This window comes from Aedes albopictus, chromosome 2 (assembly GCF_035046485.1).
Source record: "Aedes albopictus strain Foshan chromosome 2, AalbF5, whole genome shotgun sequence".
Taxonomy (NCBI): domain Eukaryota; kingdom Metazoa; phylum Arthropoda; class Insecta; order Diptera; family Culicidae; genus Aedes; species Aedes albopictus.
Window position 1 is genome coordinate 271,871,315 of NC_085137.1, and position 22,073 is coordinate 271,893,387.

General features: G+C 40.3%; 1 protein-coding gene across 11 annotated transcripts in view; it reads left to right on the forward strand.

Annotated features, from left to right (window-relative positions):
• The window catches only part of LOC134288082 (scavenger receptor class B member 1), a 682,758-nt gene that overhangs the window by 271,707 nt on the left and 388,978 nt on the right, over positions 1 to 22,073 (forward strand). For all 11 annotated transcript variants that reach the window (XM_062851798.1, XM_062851801.1, XM_062851795.1 and 8 more), the window contains one exon: positions 6,203 to 6,347. In XM_062851798.1, the coding sequence (XP_062707782.1) occupies positions 6,203 to 6,347 (145 nt within the window). The remainder of the gene's footprint in view (positions 1 to 6,202; positions 6,348 to 22,073) is intronic.

A 22,073-nucleotide genomic window follows, 5' to 3' on the forward strand; every position in this document is an offset into this window, starting at 1 on the left:
ACAAAAAAATATTGTGTCTTTTTTTTTGAATTTTACCAAACTGCGATAATAGTTTTTCCGACTTTTCCAACCGATTTTCCTCAACAATGGAACAATTTGTGGAAATTTTTTTTTTAATTGCTGAGAAAATTTGCTTGAAATATTGTGTCTACGATGCTTCGTTCTTGAGTTATGATTTTTCAAAGTAGGTGGTGTCTGTGGAAAATGTTGGATTTTTTCCGGAGTTTTCTGGAGTTTTCCGGAAAACTAGGCGACCCTATTTTTTCAATTTAGTTTTTGTTCATATATATAAACCTTATTCTTCTTCTTTTTTATGGTTCTACGCTCCAACTGGAGCCTGACCTGTCTCTCTTCAACTAAGTGCATTTCCACAGTTATTAATTGAAGGGCTTTCTTTTCCTGCCATTGCATGAATTTGTATATTGTGAGGCAAGCACAATGACACATTATGCCCAGGGGGTCGAGAAAATTTTCCCGAGCGGAACTGGAATCGAACCCACCGTCTCCGGATTGGCCTTAACCACTGGGCTAACTGGAGACCCTAGCTGTGAAAAAACAAATCATTGAATTCTGAGAACCTTGGTACCAATTTGTATGATAAAAAAATCATCAAATCAGATATCAGAAAGTGTGGGTCCCGAGATGAACTAGCCTAGGGTTAAAAATCTCGTTAATACAGATAAATAATAATAAATAAATAATTTTAGTGCTGCTCAGCGAAAGTAAAATAAACAAACCAAACCATTCATCTTCTGCGGATTCTTCATTTAATAATTCCACCGAATCGCCCAATAAATATTTATCATTTATCAATTTCCGTAATTTAAAATCTTCATGCACAAAAATGCTAGGAGTTGGTGGCACATTTGCTAAACGGAAGGAATGCAATGTTTGGCTATTTTAGACTCCCTTTCTCTCCCCACGCAACAGTTTTTGTATATATAAATTTTGCTTGATGCGCAACGCAAAATTGTCTGGTAGATCGAGGGCTGATAGATAAGGGTTCGTTCAAACATTATCTAACTCTAAGCTGGAGGGAAGAAATCGCGTTATCCGTCAGTCCTCGACCTACCATACCACTTTGCATCTTTATTTCTGAATAATTCAGAATCCTAATGCATATAAACGAAATATCGGTGAAATGTTCGCCATGATCTTTGCAGATTACACTATCGACCTGATGGCCCGTTTACATATTTGCTAATTCTACGCGACAGTTCATTTTCGAGCAGTATTGGCGTCAATTTAGCAGACAATAAATTTAGCATGACAAAATCAGAAGCTTCTGAATTCGGTGCTAAAACTAGTAGACAATAATGAGGATGTTAGATTGTCCGACACAATTAGCATCATGTAAACGGTCTGCTAGACGAATTGTCAGCTAATCATGCCATCACGCCAATTTTATTGGCAGATGGGAAGTGTTTACATTACGATAGTTTGGTACCAACACAGTCGGACAATTTATTGTCCCAGATTTAGCAGCTAAATTTTTAGCGGCAATGTAAACGATACTAGCGTGGAATAAATTGTCCGACAGAATATTGTCACGTATTATTATCACATATGTAAACGGGCCATGAGAGAGAGGAGACAGGTGGCTTCGATTGCGTGCTACTTATGTCGTTTTCGTTTTTGATTCAGTTCCAACCTGGGTTGGAACTGGATGAGATCACAGTTTCAACCCCAACCCGACTTCGGCTTCGCTTGTACTAAAGTTTATTTGAGTTTGTTTGACGTTTGATTGTTTACACATTTTCCGCCAATCCAGTTCCAACCCAGGTTCAAAAACAAATTCGACATTAATGTCAAGGAGGACCTGTCACAAACTGTCACCGCGAACCGAGATAAAAATCGCACATTGATGGTGTGGAGTGGCCAAATATCCAAAAGATCTTATCAAAATTTTACTCCGTTTGTTGTATGTATTTGAAAAAGATAAAATAATAATGATCAGTTTCCCAAACCAACGACATCAATATGCAATTCATTGTTGACCAATATTATTTTTTCAAACCATTGTGCGGCGCTAAAAGTTTTAAAAAGAAGTAAGAAGAAGACATGTAAACATCGTAGCTGTCAGTGAGCTGTCTCCTCTCTCTCAGAACATAATTAAAATCCTCTTCGCGCATCTCTATAAAAATTTCTCTGCTCTCTCTCAGCTATCGACGATATTTTCGCCGTGAGTGGAAATCGGAATGAAAGCTGAGAATCAATTTGATATTTTCAAGCAGATGATCCTTCGAAGCCGAAAGAAAAATAGTTCGAGAGCGCACTCACAATTTCCAATCTAGCTCGTTGCGGGCAACTCACTCACGCTGGAGGAGTTCGTTAACGCCTTTGTGAGAAAATGAACTGATTGTCGTTTTTATGATGAACATTTGGGACGATTGACCCTGAAATAAATCTGGCGTTCAATTTGAATGGGTCTCCAGTTAGCCTAGTGGTTAAGGTTATGGATCGCCAATCCGGAGACGGTGGGTTCGATTCCCGTTCCAGTCGGGAAAATTTTCTCGACTCCCTGGGCATAGCATATCATTGTACTTGCTTCACAATATACAAATTTATGCAATGGCGGGCAAAGAAAGCCCTTCAATTAATAACTGCGGAAGTGCTCAAAGAGCACTAACTTGAAGCGTGGCAGGCCAAGTCCCAGTGGGGACGAAGAGTCATAATGAAGAAGAAGAAGAGGTCGTATGAACATAGGACTTGCAGCAGATATTCGATCTATTCTAATCGAACGCCAGAAGGAGCTGTTCACAAGGCGTTAGAATCTTTAACGAGCGGCGAAAATAAAATTTACGTTTTTCGTCCCGAAACCATTATGAAACGAAAATATCGATTATATGCAACTTTACTTTACTAGTACAAAATCAATCGCCTAATTACTGTTTTACTAAAATTGTATCAAAAAAAGTTTTGCCGGATCTCTTCTAAAGACTAAGTCCATGTAAAGAAGCTCGCTGGACTGTCAGTGCATGGCTTCGTGACGTCATCTTGCAGTATCCTATATACCACAATTCTATCTCTTTTGCTCTTTCAGAGAGTTCGAAAACAACAGGACCAGTACCCGTTAAGTTTCACAGGTGTTGGTCCTGTTGTTTTCTAATTTCCCATAGGAGAAAAAGAGAGCGATTTCTTGATGATGTCACGACAGCCAATTAAACGCCCCATAATAAATTTAAAAAAAATCATGAGTAATTCTAAAATTGCCAATAAATAAATAGTGGAAGCAATAAAAACTATAAAAGTTCAATAAACAAATCAAAAAGCGCATAAATAAATCAAAAATTCCCATAAATAATAGATTTTCGATTTCAGATGTCAGAATTTCCACAAATAAATCAACAATTGCAATAAAAACTATATTTTTCCAGCAAAACATTTTAAACATCGTAAAACTATGATACGAATACTGAAACTATGTGTGCAATTTAACCAACCCGGGAGCTACTTGACAGCTGCCGAACAACGTCAGCGTACCTAAAAATTTTGGTCCGGGTGGTACTGTCAGATTCAAAGCGGCAAGCGCTACTTTTGATAAGGACGAAAACCGACAATAACAAACCGAACAAAAAATATTAAAACATTAAACATTTGTTGTTTCCGCTTTTTTGTGGTAGGTAAATGCAAATTAAGTGCGGCATGATGAATTTGTTTACTAGAAGCGAAAATTATGATCTATAAAATAAGTAAAGGCAAAATAGTCGGCTTTTATAAAATTAATAAGAAACTCCCGTTTTCTTCTAGCGCGGTTAAGTATTAAGCACCAGCAAGTAATAAATTAGGTTACTTATGCTTACGTTTTACAGCTACATATCTGGTGGCCAATCCAAAATGGAAGTTAAAAAAAAATATTTGCAGATTTTTTTCGAGTTTGATCTTCGGTTTGGTCTAGCATGCACAGCCACCAATTAATATGGGAGACCGTTTAATCTTCCTTTTGCATTACGTTGGCAGCAGCTCGCTGGCGTAGTGTACGGTTTGGGTCAAAAATGACCCCAATGCCAAAGGAGGGTTAAACATGTGTTTTTATTACATTTTTTACAACAACAAAAAGAAAAATCAAAATAATTTCAAATTAATGAACATTGGTTTATGCACTTCTGTTGAATACGTCCTTTTGATACCAAACGCTAGCCTCTTGTTGGCTTCCACTCACCACGAAACAAAAAGATGTTTTCGCATGGACAAAAATGGTTGCGTCAGTGAAGGATGGACCCGTTGTTTACGAACAGTAGCGACATCTGCGATTTGCAAGTAGGTACGCGAAACTGAGCTCATCTGTCAAGTTACGGGGGGGTTGAATTTAACAGACAATCGCTTGCTGTCCGAACTCACTAACGCTCGTTGGACTTTGAAAAGGGATAAAACCTCTGGTCGCATTCTACCGGTCAAATTCTTGGATCTGTGGATTGCCTAGAACCGAATCGACGCAGTTACGGCGCGTTGGATTTTGGAAACTTCGGCGGCCTTCTGCCGCCTCAGTTCTTCAATCCTCTATGCGGCTTCGCATGGCTTGGCCGATACTTTAACCTAGAATTGCATTCAAGTTAATTGCGCATTTTTTCGTATTTATTGTTAAATTTTCAAATGCTTTTTTGGTGTTTATCAATTGGGAATTTTTAAATTATTTATGGGAAAATCAAATTTATTTATGAAAAATTTAAACTTTTTTGGTGGGAAAAATATAGCTATTTATTGCAATTGTTGATTTATTCGTCGAAATTTCGGCATTTTTTATTGCTTTTTGATTTGTTTATGAAAATTTTGTTGCTTATTATTGCTCCTACCTCTACTTTTTTATTGGCAATTTCTGATTTTGTCATGGACAATGATCACTTTCTTATGATTCGTTTATATTTTAGCCATGACGTCACCGTGAATTGGAGTATAGGTAAGAGTAATCGCCATGAAGACGAAGAAGAAGAAGAATATGCTGGGTTGGCATTCGGATACTGTGAGTTTTTTGGATGGCGTTTTGGTAGTCAGATATGAAATATTTCTTAACCCTAGTAAGATGTTGGGGTCAATATGATCCAGACAGGCACGCTCAGGGCCGGATCTAAGGGGGGCCGTTATGTTATCATGACGAATAAAAACTTAGGTAATTTTAAAAGATGACTAATCCACATAAAAGAGCTAATACAACCGAAAAAATGGTTGAAATTTGATAAAATAACGTTTGTATACTGAATCACCATTTTTAGCCATCATAATCATCCTCAATAAGAGTTTAAACATCCATCACAGGAGGGGGGATTATAATGAGAGAGGGGTGCATTGAAAGATTGATTGTAAAAAAAACATGATAGTTTTAGTATACTGCATAAGAAGTATTTAACCAAACCCTCCGTTATAAACTCTTATGTACATGATCATTGGCCTCTATATTGCTAAAGCAAATAACTCCATCTCAAGATAGAGGGTCGTCCAAATATTATGTTAAGTCTATTTTGTGAGCTTACGATATTGCAGTACACTGAAGATAAGCTGATGATTAGAGGAGCTGTCCAAACGCATGGGTGTATTGCTATGAATTGTTATAGGCACTAAACGTATTAACATACTCGTTTGACACTTCTCAACATATTTTTGAAAGAAAGCGTGCTTTTATGAAGATACGGTGAACATAGCACCACTCTAACGTCAAATGGGGACTGGATAACAAGTTGAATTTTTAGTTAAGGTTATGTGCACTTGATAACTTGCTTGACCCAATCTCACCCCCATTCTTAATATTTAGACATAGGGTCGAAAATATTAAGTTTTTAAATAAAATGAGCAATGACAGCCCGATTTTTTCATTACATCAACCAGGTAATACCTACAGCTAACCACTTATAAGAAAATTTATGGTTAGGTACTTGTGTTAAACATTACGAAGGAGAATTTTTTCAGAGTGATTTACTAGTAATTTCATCATATAAGTTTACCACAAATTTAACAAAAAACGATTATTGCAAAACATCTTATTCTGCATCATGACGTGTAAAAACATCTCCTCTTTGAAATAATATAAAGTTTTCAATATAAATTAGCGATAGTTGCTGAGCTATTTCAAATTTCATGTTTCTCCGTTTTGACCCAATCTCACCCCCCAGACCCATTGTCACCCCCATCGACGGTATACAAAATATATAAAATATTTGAAAGTGTTTTTTGTGTATTTCTACATCAAACATTTCTCTTTTCATTTCAGGGAGCTGCTGTCACATGAAAACATAACTTTCTATAGTAATGGTACCTTATCAACGAAGCCAAATCACCCTCTCGTATTCCAAGCACATTTATCTGAAGGACATAAGGAAGAAGATGTTTTCTATGTACCCAACATAGCGCTGCTGGTAATTAAAATTTTGAATGACAATAAATAAACTGTAGAGCATAATTGATCGGAAAATCTCTGATTTTCATACAAAATGACTAAGTTTAAGATGCTGTAACTACACTCAGGCAACTGAACATACACATTTCAGGGATGGCAACATAAGGCTGAATTTCAAAAGGCTAAATGCGAAAGGCTGAAAATAAGAAACTTTAACATAAGGCTGAAATTACGAAAGGCTGAAAATTGAAAAGGCTGAAAATACGAAATTGCATATATAAGTTATAGCACTTCGTCCTTTTCTTGGAGTAACACCCGAACTGAGATCAAGCCTGCTTCTCCGCTTTGGCACATTGTGTAACAGGCACGATGATACTCAATGCCAAAGGGAGTCTAGAAAATTTTCATAAAAAAAATTTCTTGGTTCAAACGTGAATCAAACGCGTAACCCACAGCATGGGCCTTAGTTTCGAAACTGAACTTAGTGAAGAGGCTAATGGTGTATACCAACGAACACAAAAAGGAACTGATAATATTCATATCGTTAAATTTTCCTTCTTTAAACATGAGCTATTCTTTTGAGTCATGTTGTTTTGGACATTGTTGTCATTACGGCTACTAACAATATCATCAGAGATTTTCCCTTCTTTGAAATATATCCTATTCTTTTGAAAAATACTGTTTTAGTAATATAGGCGTTCAATAACACAGCGCAACATTTTTTTGTCTCAAGAGCAAGTGTCTCTGACAGACTACACCTATATATAGAGCTATACCTCAATTTATAGAGCAAAATATGCGATTTTGGGCTTCTTTGATTGCATGCCATTAGGCATGGAATTTTTTTAAGCAATCAAAGGGTTAATTGGTCAATTAACATCTTAATTTATTTTTTATTTTTTTTTATGTGCATTAACGAGATTTTGGCCCAAGGCTAGTTCATCTCGGGACCCACGCTTTACTTCCCTTCCGAGGGAAGAACTCACATTTTGTGAGTTTGTCCGGGAGTGGGATTCGATCACAGGTCCTCGGCGTGATGGTCAAATGTTCTAACCATCACACCAGGTCCGCTCCACTAACATCTAAATTTGCATGAGTCGTTAATTTAGATGTTAATTGCCCAAAAAAATATTTCTCTGCTTAATGGTTTGCTGTCAAAAAAAAACCAAATTCGTGTATTTTACCCTATGAATTGAGGTATAGCTCAGAATTGTGACGTGCTGGAGCAAATCTGTGCCCGGATTCGGATTCAGCGGCCCAAAATCTGTCAGAGACACATAAGTTTGGTCTTGAGACAGACCAATAGTTAATTTTTGTTGCGTTGTGTAATCCATAGCATTATGACCAGTCGCAAAACTTTCCGATTCAGAACATAGTAACTGAAGCGTGTTCCGTGAACATTGTTCCCCCAAAATGGATTAGTTTGGACAACCATGAACTAGGAGACGGTAGGACGGTCAATCATCAAGCTTAAGCAAAACTAAAACATATGCGAGTGCCACGGCTGGAAAATCGACAGACAAGCAAATTTTCAAATAGATCGTAAAATCAATGAATATATGTAATTATTCCCAATTGGAGTGATACGCCTGTTTGTCTAAGCTGTAAGTGTTGAGGTTAGTCTTTAGGCTGGTGCGTTTGAAAACTAGTCGAAACACTATTTCAGCCGTATGGCATTTCAGCCTGTGATGTGATGCATTCAGCCTTTCAATGTTTCAGCCTTTCGTGTTTCAGCCTTTTGTTATTTCAGCCTTTCGTAATGCAGTCTTTTGTACGTAACCCAAATTTCATAAAGTAAGCTTTATGAAACAGCAAGAAAAATGAAAAAAAAAATGTTCATAGGGCAGCTATGATTTTCGTTACGATCATGCTGATTTTCATAGAACTGTTTAACTTTTTCAATGCATCTATAGTTAGACAATCATAATGTGCGTTACTAAACTAAATTTGCACCACGGCGATGTCATTGTCACAAGTATGCAGCGGTTCGTACCGCTTCGTATAGTTACCGTAAACCATCTTCGTAAAATTAGGAGAGATTTTCTCTTGAGCGAAAGCTTCATTACCATGAAACTGAACAATTAACAACAAATAAACTAGTTCCGGATTCAAAATGGTTCAGTTCATGCGTAAAGTAATCACTCTAGAGTCAATTTAGATATGCATTGCATCATTCCACCCAGAATCTAATTCCATGCTAAGCGCTACGATTTTCTTAATTTGGCTACTGAACTTCATAATTCAGCAGCAATAAATCATAAAACAACATTATGAAATAATAATCAAGCTCTGATGAATTCATTAACATACGTTATGATTTCGTAAGGTCTCATTTGAAATCAAGAGAGAACATTATGAGTTTCATAATGTGACATAATGAATGTTACATTATGGCTTGTCTATGATTTCATAATGCAAATTTAAGGATACCGGCAACAGAATCTGTTCCGTTTCCACATGTTTCATAATGAATACTTACGAATATCGTATGTTTAAGTTATGGCTAAATTTCATAATGCGTTTTTATGAATTCCTTACGGTTATTTGCCTGAGTGTATGGTTTGCTTTGATGGATTGGTGTTATCCATCACTCAATGAAACAACACGCGCTCGGTTCCTTTCTGAGCTTTTTTTTGTTATTCAATCATGTCGGTTACAAGAAGTAGTTGGACACTTCTGTTCCTCCGTGGCGGCCTAGCAAGGCCGATGTGAAACAGTTTCTAGAGCATGAGTTGAAGCTTGACATGATGCTAGTGAAGAGCATCTAAGTGCATAAGGGGCTGTTCATAAACCACGAAGACCAAAATTTGACCATCTCAGGCCGATACATGAATTTCCAGCATCGTGCGGCGAACGACACACTCCTTATCTGAAACTGTAGAGATTTTTGCAGTTTGTGTCAAAATTTCATTCGAATCCATCCACTCCGAGCAGAGATATTGAATTTATTCGTGTTTTATACCTATCTTTTCCCATTGTGCAGTGTAACAGTGTTAACAGCATTTTTGAACTCGGTAAGCTGATGATCATTTTTGGTGTAGAATCATGCCCTGAGTTCGAAAACGCGAAAGGAAAAAAATACAGTACGGCGGAAATTTTTTTTCGACTTTCCATTGAAGGTTGATGTTTTGAAATACATTTCTCCATATATTTTTGGAAACTTTGCTAAAATTTTAGGAGATTGTCCCTTGAACTTGTCAATATCTTAAATTTCATCAATCTGACGCAAATCCTACATTCAGATGATCGAATGGTATCATATTCAGCTCTTGATTTATGGAAAAAGATTTGAAATTGGTTGAACAAGACGCAATATATTTGAATTTTAGTAAATTTCATATTTTAAAAATTTGTAAAACTCGATATTGAGCTAAAACTTAAAAACTGTTCTACTTAAAAAATTTTGAAGAACGGTTTCGAACAAAAATTTTGGTCGTTGACTGAAATTCACGACTTTCGTTTTATTTTGTAAACTAGTGTAAGTATATAGTCATCAATTCAGCTTTGTAAAGCCTATCATATTTGGGAAGTTTTAGGTCTACGAACAACATCATATATTACTACGGATGCAGCCAACGGCTGGATATGCTCGCTACATTCAGGTACTCCATGGGCCGAATTGCGCTACTGTTGCTGTTGCGGTCGTTGTAGTGAACCGCTTCACATCTACGTGGACATCGGTACGGTCCACTACCACTACGGAGTGGATGGTCATCGACGGTCAGCGAGAGCAGAGAGAATTAGAGAAGTAAGTTGATCCTCAGTACGTCGTCGCGATCAGTCGCAAGGAGCGAACCCTTGCTCGATTTTAATGTGTTAGTTTTAAGTAATAAACAGTGTTAATGTTAATAAAGTTTATGTAGTGTTTTTGTGGGAAAATAAAGTGTTTTATGTAAACCTGGTGTTATACGTTGCATGCGATGGTCTGAAGATGACTAATTCTACGTGATGGATTCGTGAAATTCAAGGAATCAGGAAGGAAAGGACAACGAAGAGGGACGTTTGATGTATTAAGGAAAAGGAGGTACGTTCTGGTGAAGGTCAAGTGGAGGTCGAACACTATTTCGGTCGGATGTTCTCCGACATAAACTGGTCCTTCGAGCCGGATTCTCCACAACCGCCAGACCACGGATCGGTTGAATTTTGACGCTTCGACCAGTTTGCGCCAAGAACGTCCAGCAAAGGCCCTTAGTTGGACAAAGGACACTCGCCATACTACACTGTCCTGAATAGGGCAAGCGCCATCCAAACGGGCTTCAAAGGAAGAAGTAACCATCTCAAGCCGTCTTCAAAGGATCCTTCGGCCATTCAAGATCGTGTGAAAGGATCCACCCAAGCAACACACATGTTATATATTAGTTACGACAGCGCAAGTTTTAGTTGTATCGAAGTTAATTTTACGTAATTCTTACATTGTGTTGAAATAACGTCAAATAAACTTCTATACAACCAAAACTTGCGCTGTCGTAACTAATATATAACATGTGTGTTGCTTGGGCTACCATCATCATCTACCAATCCAATAGGATCCTCCAACCAACTCGACCATTGCCAAAAGGATTCGTGCCAAGCTATTCGCCATCAACTGGGATCAACGAAGTCTCGTGTGGGAATCTGGATTCGGCTAGCAGTATTCGAACGTCTGCAGGATTGTAGAATAACCGGAGCGTTGTTCTACTACCGGTCAGGTATGTAAGAACACTCTAGTTAGTATATGTTTATCCGAAGCATGATCCACATTCCCCACTGACGCCAACCATTCGATCATTGTGTGACTGTGGCTTGTCGTGAATCAACCGGACTGTGAATGTGATGACGATGTGCTGCGACTTGTGCATGGAACGGTCGCTGTGAGGATCATCGTTCAACGAGTATCGCCGATGGTGAATTGGTTCGCAAAGAACTGATTCGGGACGATTTCAATTTGTGCATGCTGTAACGACGACTGATAGCGACACCGAAGTGACGATTCCCGGACAGACGACCAACTGCAACATCGAGAAGGACGTTTCCAAGGTTGCTTCCAGGCTCGGGCATCGCGGAACGGCCATTGCGGTCAGGTAAATACACTTTATAGTATATGCGCAGCCGAAGCTGGTTTTGTGATTCTACACACCTGAATAAATTTCAACCCTTTCGACGCCAATTGGATTGTTGCCAGTCAACTCATTTATGGACACAATCCCTGAGGTTTTTCGTTGGTTTTCGGACTGAAGCTAATTGGAAATCGCGCTACAATATTCGTTGGTCAGTCGGTTTTCTCGATAGGGCGTTGGAAGTGCGAGTGAAAAATCCGGGATCAGAATCGCGCTACAATATTCGTTGGTCAGTCGGTTTCCACGGTAGGGCGATGGAAGTGCGAGTGAAAAATCCGGGATCAGAATCGCGCTACAATATTCGTTGGTCAATCGGTTTTCTCGGTAGGGCGATGGAAGTGCTAGTGAAAAATCCGGGTTCAGAATCGCGCTACAATATTCGTTGGTCAGTCGGTTTTCTCGGTAGGGCGATGGAAGTGCTAGTGAAAAATCCGGGTTCAGAATCGCGCTACAATATTCGTTGGTCAGTCGGTTTTCTCGATAGGGCGATGGAAGTGCGAGTGAAAAATCCGGGATCAGAATCGCGCTACAATATTCGTTGGTCAGTCGGTTTCCACGGTAGGGCGATGGAAGTGCGAGTGAAAAATCCGGGATCAGAATCGCGCTACAATATTCGTAGGTCAGTCGGTTTTCTCGGTACGGCGATGGAAGTGCGAGTGAAAAATCCGGGATCAGAATCGCGCTACAATATTCGTTGGTCAGTCGATTTTCTCGATAGGGCGATGGAAGTGCTAGTGAAAAATCCGGGTTCAGAATCGCGCTACAATATTCGTTGGTCAGTCGGTTTTCTCGGTAGGGCGATGGAAGTGCGAGTGAAAAATCCGGGATCAGAATCGCGCTACAATATTCGTTGGTCAGTCGGTTTTCTCGATAGAGCGATGGAAGTGCGAGTGAAATATCCGGGATCAGAATCGTAATATTCGTTGGTCAGTCGGTTTTCTCGGTAGGGCGATGGAAGTGCGAGTGAAAAATCCGGGATCAGAATCGCGCTACAATAATCGTTGGTCAGTCGGTTTTCTCGGTAGGGCGATGGAAGTGCTAGTGAAAAATCCGGGTTCAGAATCGCGCTACAATATTCGTTGGTCAGTCGGTTTTCTCGGTAGGGCGATGGAAGTGCGAGTGAAAAATCCGGAATCAGAATCGCGCTACAATATTCGTTGGTCAGTCGGTTTTCTCGATAGGGCGATGGAAGCGCGAGTGAAAAATCCGGGATCAGAATCGCGCTACAATATTCGTTGGTCAGTCGGTTTTCTCGGTAGGGCGATGGAAGTGCGAGTGAAAAATCCGGAATCAGAATCGCGCTACAATATTCGTTGGTCAGTCGGTTTTCTCGGTAGGGCGATGGAAGTGCGAGTGAAAAATCCGGGATCAGAATCGCGCTACAATATTCGTTGGTCAGTCGGTTTTCTCGATAGGGCGATGGAAGTGCGAGTGAAAAATCCGGGATCAGAATCGCGCTAAAATATTCGTTGGTCAGTCGGTTTCCACGGTAGGGCGATGGAAGTCCGAGTGAAAAATCCGGGATCAGAATCGCGCTACAATATTCGTTGGTCAGTCGGTTTTCTCGGTAGGGCGATGGAAGTGCGAGTGAAAAATCCGGGATCAGAATCGCGCTACAATATTCGTTGGTCAGTCGGTTTTCTTGGTAGAGCCATGCAAGCGATAGTGTGGAATGCGGAATCAGATTAGCTTGAGAATTTTCGAATGGCTGACAATTTTCAGGTAAGAGTGATGGAAGTGCGAGTGAAAAATCCGGGATCAGAATCGCGCTACAATATTCGTTGGTCAGTCGGTTTTCTCGGTAGGGCGATGGAAGTGCGAGTGAAAAATCCGGGTTCAGAATCGCGCTACAATATTCGTTGGTCAGTCGGTTTTCTCGGTAGGGCGATGGAAGTGCGAGTGAAAAATCCGGGTTCAGAATCGCGCTACAATAATCGTAGATTAGTCGGTTTCCACGGTAGGGCGATGGAAACGCGAGCACGAAATCCGGGATCAGTGGTCATCGTGATCAAATAAATCATAATCGTGATGAAGACCGCGACGTGTATTTCCATATAACTAGTGGATCATATCACCTAACAGAGGTGGCACCTAGATCCACACCTTACCCTACCCTACTAACCACCATTCCTTCCCGTGACAACTGTGGGGATGCTGTGGATTCCACGGTTTCTAGTAGCAACGGTTGTCGAACTAACATTCCTTCCCTTTCCTGATGACCGTAAGGACGTGGCCAGCGCCGTTATTGACTTTAAATAGCTGAACTCTCGAATTTGTAACATTGAGAATGGTTAGCTAGTCCCAAGCTTTCACATTCATTGGCTCTCTGTGCAACTTCGATTGTTCTGGTCAATCACGGAGTAGCAACTACGATGTGTACGGTTATCTTTGCTTTGCTTTGCTTTGGTTTTCGGACTGAAGCTAATTCGTTCAGCGCCTTTAGTTCTCCAAGTGACACTAAGTATATGTCCTGCCAAAGCAGGCATTTTTGTGCATCTACATTGGTTGTTTCTTCTTCGCTGCACTGGAATTGAATCGAATTGAGGTGATTTCACACTGTACCACCCACGACATTAGAAATTTGTGATGATTTGGACATTTGGATGCAATTTGGACTCGACTACAATTGCACGTTGTAGTTTCATAGGTGAGGCGAACAGTATATGTCTAGACGAAGTTTCAAATTTGCATACTACATTATTGGGTTTTCCACTCCTACGTATTGCTGGCTTGAATCGAAACCTGAGACAACTGACCGTACGTTGAGGTGAACCAAATCGGAGTTTGCTACTTTGGCTTCGGTAGCGCCGCTGTTTCTTCTCATAGGTGAGCTGAACAGTATATGTCTAGCCGAAGCAAACAAATTTGCATACTACATCTGCGTTTTCTCTCGAATTTGGATTCTCAATCGATTCAACCATACTGCGAGTTGAGGATACTGCTGGATCACCGAGTTTCGTCCGAGCTCCGGTTGCGTAAGGCAAGCAACCATGGCGAAACCCATCACGAGGAGTGCGGATTCCCTGAAGTCGTTGACTACAAAACTGAAGGGACTCAAATTATCTTTAAGTAATATTTGCGTATGGCAGACAATTAAACGTTCCATAATAAATACAAAACTTCCCACAAATAATTCGAAAAGTCCCAGTGAAAAAACAGGGGTGTAAGCAGTAATAAATAACAAAAGTTCCATAAACAAATAGAAAAATGCATAAATAAATCAAAAGTTTCCATAAATAATTGATTTTTGAGCAATTAAAAACGTCAAAAATGCAATGAATAAATCAACTGTTGCAATAAAAAAAGCCAATTTTCCCACCAAATAACTTAGAATTTTCCATAAATAAATCCGATTTTTCCATAATAAATTAGAAAATTCACAATGAAAAAAATATCGAAAAAGCAATAAAAAATTCAAAAAAATGCAATAAAAAATGACGAAATTACCCATGAAAAACAACTGCAGGAAAGTTTGAGACAGTGAAATGCTGAATCGCACTTATATGACTGCAACGACTGAAAAGCTTGCGTAACTATGATTGCAATTTACCGAGCAATTGCTTGCTGTCCGCACTCGCTATCGCTCGTCGGACCTAAAAAAGGGATAACATCTATGTTTGCATTATACCGGGCAAATTCGTGGATCTGTGGTTTGCCTAGAACCGAATCGATGCAGTTGCGCCGCATGTTCTATATAATTTTTGGCTCAAAATGCATTTACGTTTATTGCTCGTTTTTTGATATTTATTGATAATTTATTTTTTTGTTATTGCACTTTTTGAATTATTTATTGCTTTTTTGATATTTTTTTTTTATTTATTATGGAAAAATTGAATTTATTTATGGAAAATTCGAAGTTTTTTGGTGGGAAAATTGGCTTTTTTAATTGCAACAGTTGAGTTATTCATTGCATTTTTGACGTTTTTAATTGCTCAAAAATCAATTATTTATGGGAACTTTTGATTTATTTATGCATTTTTCTATTTGTTTATGGAACTTTTGTTATTTATTACTGCTTACACCCCTGTTTCTTCACTGGGACTTTTGGAATTATTTATGACGAATGATCACTTTCTTATGAGTCGTTTATATTTTAGCCACTTCAAAGATGATGCTACCGCTGCTCAAATCAATGTCCGCCTTGAGAAGTTGGATACGCTATGGGTACAGATTAGTGAAACTGTTTGGGAAATCGAAGCGCACGAAGATTTCGAGGAACAAGAAAGCCTTCAGACCAGCCAAGTGGACATGGAGAACCGCTACTACGATGCAAAATCGTTTCTAGTGGAGAAGGCTCAAGCGTTCCAGAGCGATGCCACTCAGAACCAAACGCTTCATCCTGGAGACGCCACTCTACATGGCATGATGGACCACGTTCGGCTGCCTCAAATCAAGCTCCAATGTTTTGATGGCAACATCGACGATTGGTTGAGTTTCAGGGATCTTGACACTTCCCTGATTCACGTAAAACCCGATCTACCAGCAGCGGAGAAATTTTACTATCTGAAAGGTTGCCTGGCAGGTGAGGCAAAGGCACTGATCGATCCGCTAAAGATCACAAAAGACAATTATCAGGTTGCTTGGCAGACGTTGCTAAAGCGCTATAACAACAAGCTTCTCAAAAAGAAGCAGGTGCAAGCGATGATCAAATTGCCGTCGCTCATCAAGGAATCAGCCACGGATCTCCACAAATTTGTTGATGGATTCGACCGTGTGATTCAAACGCTCGGCCAGATTATCCAGCCAGCGGATTATAAGGATCTGTTGCTGGTGGAACTTCTAAGTTCTCGTCTCGATCCTACCACACGACGCGGGTGGGAAGAACATTCGTCTACGATGCAGCAGGACACTGTAAAGGATCTGCTGGAATGTCTACAGCGGAGAATGCAAATTCTCGAAGCTCTACCAGCGAAGGTAGAAACGAAGATCGACCAATCCCTACTACTAAAACGGAAACCATTCTCAGCGAAGGTCAGCAACAACGCCGTACAGTCTAACAACGCCAAGTGTCCGTCGTGTTCGGAGGTTCATGGACTCCACATTTGTCCAGCCTTTCTGAAGATGTCGTTGTCCAGCCGAGATTCCCGACTGAGAAAACAATCACTCTGCCGCAACTGCCTCAAACGTGGTCATCTTGTTCGAGAGTGTGCATCGAAGTTCTCTTGTCGGTATTGTAAGGCACGACATCACTCTCTGCTGTGCGTCAAAGCAGGAGACTCTAACGGTAACCAAGGATCATCAGGGAAGGCGAATCTGGGAGATAGCGCTAAGCAGGACGGCACAGGTGCAATTTCGAAGGCAGCGAATGCCTCAGCGGTTGAATCTACTTCTTCCAACGCGGCACAGTGCGTCTCATCTAAGGTTTTCCTAGCTACAGTAGTCGTAGTGATCGAAGACGACCAAGGTCCTCGCTATCCAGCACGAGCGCTACTGGATTCAGGGTCGGAATGCAACTTCATCACCGAGAATCTCTATTAGACGATGAAGGTAGCGGTTAAAAGGGCGGACATTTTGATTACACTAGTTTACAGCATTTTTGAACTCGGTAAGCTGATGATCGTTTTTGGTGTAGAATCATGCCCTGAGTTCGAAAACGCGAAGGAAAAAAAAAATACAGTGGAGCGGAAATTTTTTCGACTTTCCATACAAGGTTGATGATTTGAAATCGATTTTTGTTCTATTTTTAAGCAAAGTCGCTCACTTCAAACATCTCATTCTCTGTAATCAATGCTCCGGTTGAGCTAAAATTTTTACTGTAACTCGCCTACATATGATATGTCAAATAAACGTCGAGAAAGAATTTTTAAGTTGTTTTTTTCTTATTGAAAAAAATACATTTCTTCAATAAATTTTGGAAATTTTGCTAAAATTTAAGAAGATCATCCCTAAAACTCGCCAATATCTTGAATTTCATCAATCTGATGCAAAACCTGTATTCAGATGTTCGAATGGTATTGTATTCAGCATTTAATTTATGGAAAAAGATTTAAAATTGGTTAAACAAAACGCAATATATTTGAATTTTAGTAAATTACATATTTTGAAAAGTTGCAAAACTCGATATTGAGCTAAAACTCAAAAACTGTTCTACTTAAAATTTTTTGAAGGTCGGTTTCGAAATCAGCACTAAATTGTGCTTCAAAAACTTTGGTCGTTGACAGAAGTTCACGACTTTCGTTTTATTTTGTAAACTTGTGTTATGGGCATCGGTCAATGAAGCACTAAGGCATCTTTTGAAATGGAGGAGAACGTGCCTCTGGAGCCGACCTACTGAAGGCATCTCGCAAGATCTCGCGGTCGTCAGGTCTCGAAACTCGTCGTACGCTCGATCGATGGAATTTCTCGTTCTACCGAAGGTCACAGCTTGCCTACCAACCTCTACAGTTCAGGCAAATGGATGGGATATACCGGTAGACATCGAATTAGCGGATCCGGAGTTTTTCCGGTCAAGAAAGGTCGACTTGGTGATAGGGATCCAAGCTTTCTTCAGCTTCTTTCCAACTGGAAGGAAAATCCAACTGGAAAAGATTTACCTGTGCTGACCGAGTCCGTATTTGGGTGGATAGTGACAGGCAAAGTCACTACAGCAAGTCAGGGTAACAAGTACACTTGCAATATGGCAGTATCGGACGATCTGGAGGAACTAATGGCACGGTTTTGGTCCTGCGAGGAAGTGGGAGCCGTCAGCAAATTCTCTTCAGAAGAAGCGCACTGCGAGGAGAACTACGAATTGATACCATTATAAAGTGTCTTGGGAACCACTGCAGGTTTGAGCACCACTGCCCTAAACAACTTCCACTGCTGGTGTGAGCACCACTGCTCTGTGCAGCTTTCATTGTACAGTGGTTCACAAGACACTTTATAATGGTATCAATTGGCGCCCAACATAAATGAAAAAGCGATTTACTTTTTAGGACCGAAAGTAAATCTCTTTTTCTGGTGGTCTATCGGAGAAATTTCAATCATTTAGAAATTGATCAAAATAATCGCGTAGTCATCAGGTCAGCTTGAATCTAAAATCACTTGGCGGAAAGATCGTGAGAATTGAAAAGCAGACGTCCGCCGATGATGATAACCTAACACGTCGATTCTGAAGCTATTGTGTTGAGAATGGTCAGTAACTGAGAATCAGCATTGAAATAATCTTTTTTCTATTTAGTATAAGAATTATGTTGTGTTGATTTGCTCTTCTAAGTTTAATTGCTATTTTGTTGTTGTTTTTTTGTGCCTACATTTATTTAAAGTTCTTTTTTTGTAAATAATATACTTTACCTGATCTGAATTATTTTAGAATTCTGTCATGGCCAATTCAAAGCTGACTTATGATCAAGCAAGTGAGCTTGTGGCCAGATGGTACTATTCCATGAAGGTTGATTACCTTCTGGATGAAGAACTCGATGATGAATTGGCAGTCCGTCGTGTCATTATTTCAAGAGACATGAATCTCGCTCGTAAGCGTAAATCGTTACGAGATTGTTTGAAAGCGGAGAGTGAGAGGAAACATGAAAATTCTGTTCATATTCCTAGCGATCCGACCACCGAATTAGACGTGTGTACGAAGTCAAAAGTCATTCGCTGGAATGACGGTGCCGAACGTGCCTTTTGCGAAATTAAAGAATGTCTTATCACGTCCCCTATACTCGGAAGCCCAAATTTCACGAATGAGTTCGTGATTCAAACAGATGCGAGCGATGTAGCGGTTGCAGGTGTACTCACGCAGCAACAGGAGGACGGCGAAAGGGTCATTTCGTATTTCTCCCACAAATTGACTACACCCCAGAAAAACTACCATGCGGCGGAGAAAGAAGCGCTGGCGGCTATTCTCGCGATTGAAGCTTTTCGGGGATACGTAGAGGGGTACCATTTTACCGTAGTCACCGATTCCTCCGCTCTCACTGAATACTAAATGCAAGACTAAATGGAAGGTAGGATCAAGATGTAGCAGGTGGGCACTTGATCTGCAGCAATATATCATGACAGCGGTTCATCGGAAGGGAAAGGAGAACGTGGTCCCTGATGCCCTGTCCCGGAGCGTTGCGGCAGTTCAAAGTTCACCTACACCTTGGTACACCTCCATGCTACAAAAGGTCTCCAGTCAGCCGGACAATTTTGTTGATTTAAGGGTTGAGGACGGCAGACTCCTCAAGTTTGTCTCTTCTCAAGATCAGCCGTATGATTCACGCTTCGAATGGAAGCTGATTCCAAAAGAAGCTGACATTCCCGGCATCTTAAATGCGTGTCATGACGAGGTGTTCCACCCTGGTTATGATAAAACTTTAGCCAGAATTCGACAGAGGTACTACTGGCCTCGGATGGCTAGTGAAATCCGCCGATACTGCCAGCAGTGTCAGACCTGCAAAGAGGTCAAAGCTCCATCGGTCCCCGTAGCGCCAGAAATGGGAAAGATGCGTCTAGCCACACGACCTTGGCAAATCATTTCGGTCGATTACATTGGACCCCTACCTCGGAGTCGGCGCGGAAACCAGCACCTACTGGTACTGTCCGATTACTTTTCGAAATGGGTGATGATTCAGCCTGTGAGAAGTATCGGGAGCTCTTCCTTGTGTGCAATTCTGAAAGAACAGTGATTTCACCGGAACTCCGTCCCTGAGGTTATTATCACCGACAACGGAAGCTGTTTTCTATCCAAAGAGTTCAAAGAGCTCATTGACCGGTACGAAATCGCACACTGGTTGAATTCCCGATACCACTCACAGGTGAATCCCGTCGAAAGAATCAATCGGACAATCAATGCAGCGATTAGGACCTACGTCAAAGATGATCAGCGCCAGTGGGACACCAAGGTCCCAGAAATAGAAATGGTCCTAAACTCCAGCATTCACTCGTCCACTGGTCATACTCCGTTCTTTGTTACACACGGTCGTGAGATGTCAGAAGTCGGAAGTGATCACCGGTTAGTCCGTCACGACGAAGAGCTGACTCAGGAGCAACGTGAAGCTCGAAAACAGCAGATGTTTGCTGATCTGTATGACATCGTATCGAAGAACCTTTCCAAAGCTCACGATTCTACAACTAAAACGTACAACCTTCGTCATCACAAATTCGCGAAAGCATTCGTTCCCGGACAGCTAGTATATCGGAAGAATATGAAGCTATCCAACGCGGCGGAACACTATAATGCAAAGTACGGTCGTCAATTTCTCCCCTGCCGGGTGGTAAACAAGCACGGCACGTCGTCGTACGAGTTGGAGGATCTCACAGGTAAAAACCTCGGCATCTGGCCTGCCGTCCATTTGAAGCCCGGAAAAACAAAACACTCTTCTCAACTTCATTTATTCGCCAAACAAAATGCCATAAATATCGCACCACTACCATCGTGCAAGTGTTGTCAAAGATCGCTCAACAAATCCTCAATCACCGCTCCACCATTCCAACTTCGTCTCCTCGCCAAACCTAAAATAGACAAAAAATACCAACTCACCTGTGCGCAGAAAAGGATTGCGTTAAATTTAGCTTTCTAATGAAAGCAAAACAAAAATGATAGCACCTGGTTTTAGCTGTCGGTTAATAGTTTGACAGATTGGAAACCGAATCATCATCGAGCCGACATTCAGGGCTGTGATACAAGCAGTGCATAAGTACGCAGCCATTTACATCGAAATGATAAGTGTGCAGTTACTTCTATCGGTGGCTGCCAAACATTTGCTCTCGGCTTACGAGAGATTGAAAGGCAACCAACTATGTGATGGAAAAATCTTGTGAATTGTCGTCACGCCACTCAAAGAAAAGAGATGCGTAGACGAAAGGCAATCACAAATAAATTAGGGTACCCTCAAATTAAGCTTAATAGATAATAGTTAGTTTATGTACACGTGTGTGAATGAATGATTGAATGAAGTGAATGAATGTGGGAGTGTATAAATGGTACGAATGGAAGAGTGCTGAATGAAAGCGATAAATCTGGTCCAAATCATTTGTGACAAATAAAATTAGAAGAGAGAGGTTTATATCGTATTCTCTTTTGAATGTTGATGTTGTGTAGTATAGATTAGAGTGGTTGACTTATTCTGGGTTTCTGATCGGCCTCAATGAAATAGTGACAGCTAGAACGTGTTTATTCTGACGCTTGAAGGATAGCCTCCACATGGATATTTTCAAGATCAATTCAAAAAGTGATTGATGAGAAGAGTTGTACCTGATTGTGACATTAAAAAAACCATCCGTTTTTTCCCCATCTCCGGGAAGATTGTAACCAACCGTTTTCTGGTTAAAATACAAACCATGGTTTTCACTTTGATTTTGTTTAACTTTTCAATATTGTATTATTGCTATTATTGTTTGTAAATGTTTAAATACAAAATTAATGTTTGTTCTCCGTCTCTCTCTGCACGTTTGAGTCACATTTACTTTGTATTTATTAGCCTACGTTGGTGCCAGCATTAGTTATTTTTTTTTTCTCAAGTCCTAAAGCTATGTATTTGTTTGTTTTTTTATATATATATATTTTGTTATTCCATAGATATTTTTCAAAGTTTATTAAAATAAAGAAAATTAAACCTAAGTCTATTTGGGATAATTTGGGAATTCTGGATGCTTTAAAAGAATTTGGAGTACGACAGGAGGTCTCTTGTAAATTGTGTTGACCCGGAGGAGCGAAGACAACGGCAGCGTCCGTCACGGAGTAGTTA